The sequence below is a fragment of the Notolabrus celidotus genome, chromosome 11, assembly GCF_009762535.1.
Source record: "Notolabrus celidotus isolate fNotCel1 chromosome 11, fNotCel1.pri, whole genome shotgun sequence".
NCBI classification, from domain to species: Eukaryota; Metazoa; Chordata; class Actinopteri; order Labriformes; family Labridae; genus Notolabrus; species Notolabrus celidotus.
This window is the reverse complement of record NC_048282.1, coordinates 36,270,304-36,276,176: the sequence shown is the minus strand read 5'-3', so window position 1 is coordinate 36,276,176 and position 5,873 is coordinate 36,270,304. Positions and strand designations below refer to the sequence as shown.

At 36.6% G+C, this 5,873-nt stretch overlaps 1 protein-coding gene across 1 annotated transcript; it reads left to right on the top strand.

Moving 5' to 3' along the window:
* Positions 1-3,300: 3,300 nt before the first annotated feature.
* On the top strand, positions 3,301-4,554 carry tmem81 (transmembrane protein 81). The gene is made up of 5 exons (XM_034696217.1): positions 3,301-3,338; positions 3,493-3,741; positions 3,827-3,972; positions 4,178-4,293; positions 4,394-4,554. Exons 2-5 carry the CDS (start codon positions 3,511-3,513, stop codon positions 4,507-4,509), a joined length of 609 nt encoding a protein of 202 aa, XP_034552108.1. The 5' UTR covers positions 3,301-3,338; positions 3,493-3,510; the 3' UTR covers positions 4,510-4,554.
* Positions 4,555-5,873: the final 1,319 nt, after the last annotated feature.

Sequence of the window (5,873 nt, the reverse complement as noted above, 5' to 3'; positions counted from 1 at the left end):
CATACCTTTCTACCTGAAGACTGCTGTCACCAGGTAAACTTTATCATTTATATCATTGTATTTATAAAAGTTTCACTTGGCAGGAGAACAGGTTCCAACTAGTTGGAGCCATGAACACCTTTTGCCTTTATGCTGAACAATGTCATCACACGGTCACACGGTTACATGATGTTTTTTAATTCTGAATCAATTATTAAGAATTAAATCATTCTGAATTAAAGTATTCTCCTTTGTGTTTACATGGAAATAGTCATTCTGAATTGAGGTTTACATGGAAAACATGTTTAATGGTCTTTATTCCTCTTAAGGTCTGGGGGTTGGGAAGGGTTCTGATTGGACAGGGGCGGGTGTGACATATTTACGTCTACCAGAAGATGACAGACTCCAGTTCCTGCTTCTTTCATTTTCGGTAACAACATGGAATGTTTGTGTTTTAATGTTTTTAATAAATTTTGTTAATTGATTTAATTAATTTATATTTAAAGCTGCTGTGAGGAACTTTTGTTTTGTATCAATTCTGGCGCCCCCCTTGTGGACAAAGTGATACCTCTTATCTCTTGTCCTATACATGCAAAAGAAGTGTTTTCAACAAAAGCCTCATCCTGTTGTCTTCAAGAGTCAACTTTATCAGGCAATGTGATTATTTTCCATGAAAACAGTCAAATAAAGGCTGTTTCTGAAGTGAGATGTCCATCATCTGGTCTGACACCTACCCCCTCACGGCGGTTTCAGGCATTCAAAATGACAACAGAGAAGGTGTCAGTATTGCTTCTGATGGTCTTGTTTGTTATTAAAGGTCATAAAGAGGCATCGGTATCATTTTCAGTCTGTTTCTCAGCCAGTTCAAAACTCCTCACAGGGCCTTTAATGTGTTTTTTCTTTTAATGTTTTCCTGCTTCAACAATTTCCACATGTTTTTTTTTTTACCTGGGTGGCGTCTCTGTTGGGGAAACCTCCCTCGATTAACTTAGACGCTACAGCTTTAAAAAGGTCCACATTTTTATGCTTCTGTCCATCAACTCTTTTCATGGTATTTCTTCTAAGGCTCCTATTGAATAAATAGTCTCGGCTCGAGTCCAACGCTGCAGGAACATGCATGAAGTCCTTTTTTGCAGAGCTTCTCATTTAGAAATCAGTAATTTTGCACCAAATATTGATCTCTGGACATGACTTATTAAATATAAAAATATTACATTTCCTCTGTTGAGAAAAGTGCATTACATTTACAGTTTGAGCTGGGACCATGGTAAAAAGTTGGCTGTGCTTTTCTTAAATTGAGCTAACTAATTACTCACATCAGCCAGAAAAGTTCCAATCAAGATAAAGGAGACTCCCATCTCTGCTCTCTTTGCTAATCTGTTCTTATTTCTTTTCTTGGACCTCCCATCAAATGTTCTCTTTTCTTAACCATTCAGAAAGTCATTACATTTATTGCAGTAACTGTACAGTCGTGCACACTGTGTCCCTTCTTGGTTTTAGCCTGACACCTGGTGGTCAATGCACATACTGCAGCATGCTGCTCATGCAACAGGTTGGTTCTCCCTGCTTTGGTCAGTTCCTGTTACAGGAGAATCCTGAACCTTCAGTTTGAAACTAAAGGCATTTTTCGACTGGAGGATCCAGGGTCTAAATTTAGTTCAGGGGTATATAATCTCCCCCCCTAGAAAGCCCCTGCTAGGGGGGTAGTACTTTTCAAAGGTCCCAGGACTTTCGGGGGCGGGGCCTGCAATGCTGAACGTGTCTGATTGGTAGATTAACCGCAGTGTTTTTATTCCCCCCTCCATCCACAATAACATCACACACATCTGTGATTCACTTGATTTCTCTTTCTTTCATTAGTTTTTATTTGTTCTATCTTTTTTGTATGTGTGTGTACTTTTCAAAAGAAGAAGCTGTGATTCTCTTGATTTAGCAGCTTGTAACAGTAGTCTTCTCTCAGCCCACCGTGAATGCGTCGCTCCTCCCGGTGTTCCGGTTTTAAAAGTGACCCTGTAAACTGGAGACCTTCAGCTGAACGTGTCAGTGTTTGTGGAGTTTACACAGCTGTTGAAACACAGAGGGAGTTCCTGGGAATGCAAACTAGTTTAGTTTTTATTAAGATTTCAAAATATCCTCATCAGATATTAAATGATGGTCTAAAGACGTTTATGAGGGATGCATCCGGCTGAGAGTCTCCAGTTAACAGGGTCGCCGTTTAAACCAAAACACCGGCCGATCTCTGCCACGGCTTTTTGAGTTCAAAAGGATTTTAAAGCCGTGTTGAAACGTCTTTGCTACTCGCGCTTATCTCCTCTCACGTGTTGATTCATTCTTTGCTTTTTCCATGTTTTTAACTGCAGGAGCAAAATTTTCACTTTTTTTCATGTGTTTCTGCTTTTGGAGCACAATTTCATATATGAGGAAAATTAATTTTTTCGACAGGCTCCGGGGTCAACTTTTTTGTCAAATGTTTTTTGTCAAATTTATTTTGCAACACTTTTTTTTCAAAACAATTTTTTTTAAACATTTTTTTTCAAACATTTTTTTTTCAAACATTTTTTTTTTCAAAAAAAGTTTTTTTTCAAAACAATATACTTTAAAAAAAAAATGTTCTTTTTTTTTCAATTTTTTTTGTCACATTTTTTTTGTCACTATTTTGTCAAATTTTTTTTTTTTTTTTTTTTGTCTTTTTTTGTGTTAAATATTTCTTTTTTAATGTTATTTTTTTTTTTAAAATGTCAATTTTTTAACAGGATCGCCGTTTCAACCAAAACACCGGCCGATCTCTGTCACGGCTTTTTGAGTTCAAAAGGATTTTAAAGCCGTGTTGAAACGTCTTTGCTACTCGCGCTTATCTCCTCTCACGTGTTGATTCAGTGAATCCATCTGTGATGAAATATAGCACCATCTAAAACAGCGCCAGCTGAGTCTCTTCATGCTAACAGGCTAACTGTTGTGTTGCTCATAATGATACCTGCCTGTCCGTCTGCTTCTATGGTGTCATCTGTGATGAATGGCATTCCTCTTTGTTTTACTGCCCTCTACTGGTCTGGTGGTGTAGTGCATTTACTTTTTTTTTCTCCATACGTCACTGGCCTGATTTGCACAATCTAGTGGCAACAAACGCAGACAAAATGGGGGCACAGGAACCTTTTAGTTAAGGGTAAAGTAGTTCAGGGGGCTAAAAGACCCCGGAACTCTTGGTGGAAATGCACCTTTAGGTTGTCACATCACCAATTTGAATAAAATACGAATTTAAAAACAAACCCAATCATCTTGAATCCTTCTTAGGATTTGATGTTCTGCTTTTATTTGAAAGAAAATATGTTTGTTTTTACTTTTTGGCAGCTTCATCAGAGGTAATGTTTGATCTGCAGGAGAGCGTAAAGATTTATTCAAATTTCAGAGAAATCAGAAAAAAACTCTTATAATAACAAAAAGTGAGAAATTAAAACAGAAGTTTTTTCTTGGTCTGTTTCGCTTTGAAAACTCAAAGAACTTTATTCTTTGCAGATTTATCATCGCTCATCAATGATGGAAAACATACCTGTCAGTGTCTACCTCCTCCTCCTCCTCCTCTTCCTCAACCCGCTGACCTCTGTTGACCCGGAGAAGGCGGATGAGCTCCCAATGCAGGTCATTGTTGACAGCACCCCCTGCAGCGCCACCTGTGGGCTGGGTGTGAGAACTCAAACTTTGTGTTTGCTGCGGGACGGACAGACGGCGATGGAGGAGGATGTTCGGCGCACAGACGGAGCTCAGGTATCAGAAATACATCTCAGGTGTTTCAAACTGAATGATCAAGACTTTAATGACAGGACTGAATGTGACCGTGTTTAAATCTCAGGTGTCGGAGGAGTGTCGGGTACGTAAGGTGAGGTGTCAGGAGTCGTGGCAGTGTGGACTCAGGACGATGACCGTGACTGTGGGACAGAGGGTGGAGGTCGACTGTGTGGGAGAGGTCATGGAGGCAGTGGGGAGGTTCTCCTGGAGGTGAGGATGGAGGATCAACAACTGTTTCAGTCATCAGTGAGGATTAGAAATAACTACATATTTTCAGCTAAACTCAAAAGAAAGAAAACATCAGCAACAACTTCTGTCTCAGATCGAGTGGAAAACCTGTGAAAACTGCCTCCTCAGGTGTAATTACATCAGCTCACAGATAGGGGGCAGTGTAATAATTCCTGTCATGTATCAGGGTGTCTTGGCGTGTCGCCCGTGGAGTTATCACCTCCAACGACGCTCTCTTTACCCGCTGGGACGCTCCTCTGCTGGATCGAGTGATTCTGGATCCTGTGGAGGAGGAGGACGCAGGTAAACGCAGAAAGACGCCCCCTAGTGGTCGACTGATGAACATCAACAAAGTGTCCAAACAAAAAAGAACTAATAATTTCATTTATTGTGTCGTTTTTAGGGACGTATCGCTGTAACGTGCAGGACGCCTCCTTCCGCAGGGTGAAGAGGGTTTACTGGGGGATCAGGGTTTTGCCTGTTGATGTTCTGAACCTGAACCACACGAGCCTTCTGTGAACCAGCAGACCCAGACCTGGTGGAAATAAAGGTTTTGAGACAAAAGCTGAGTTGCAGTGGGTTTAAGAAAGGTTGGATGGATTGTTTCTATTGTTCAGTCTGAATCTGCAGGTGCACGCCTGTTTTGCTGTCTCATGCTAACCTGCTATCGAATGACAAAGAAGCAGAGACAGAGGTACGGTGGCCCTGAAGGCCAAGAGTCATAAACAGTTCAGAAGCGCTAAATACCTTTCACTTAACAAAATACATTTCACAGAACAAAATATATTTCACAGAAAAAAATAAATTTCAATTAAAAAGATAAAATTCAGTTAAAAAATAACTTTCACTTAAAAAAATAAATTTCACTTAAAAAGATAAAATTCACTTAAAAAAATAAATTTCACAGAAAAAAATAAATTTCACAGAAAAAAATAAATTTCATAGAACAAAATAAATTTCACTTAAAAAAATAGATTTCACTTAAAAAAATAGATTTCACCAAACAAAATAAATTTCACTTAAAAAATGAATTTCACTAAACAAAATAAATTTCACTAAACAAAATAAATTTCACTTAACAAAATAGATTTCACAGAACAAAATAAATTTCACAGGAAAAAATAAATTTCACTTAAAAAAATCAATTTCACTTAAAAAAATTAATTTCATAGAACAGTAAATTTCACAAAACAAAATAAATTTCACAGAAAAAAATAAATTTCACAGAACAAAATAAATTTCACTTAAAAAAATAAATTTCACTTAAAAAAAAAAATTTCACAGAACAAAATACATTTCACAGAAAAAAATTAATTTCACTTAAAAAGATAAAATTCACTTAAAAAATAATTTTCACTTAAAAAAATAGATTTCACTGAAAAAAATAAATTTCACTTAAAAAAATAGATTTCACTTAAAAAAATAGATTTCACTTAAAAAAATAGATTTCACTTAAAAAAATAGATTTCACCAAACAAAATAAATTTCACTTAAAAAAATAAATTTCACTAAACAAAATAAATTTCACTTAACAAAATAGATTTCACAGAACAAAATAAATTTCACAGGAAAAAATAAATTTCACTTAAAAAAAATTAATTTCATAGAACAGTAAATTTCAAAAAACAAAATAAATTTCACAAAACAAAAATTAATTCCAGAGATCACCAAATACATTTTTGTATATTTTTGTGATCTCTGAAATGTATTTTTGTTCTGTGAAAATTATTTTGTTAAGTGTGATTTATTTTTTGCTTTTGAAATATTTATTATTATTGTCCCTCAGGGCCACCGTACAGAGGAGCAGTGTGAACGATACACCAAAGCACAGCGTTTGGCATCTTTAGGCAAACGCTGTGAAGTATATTGACGGGTTGAAAACA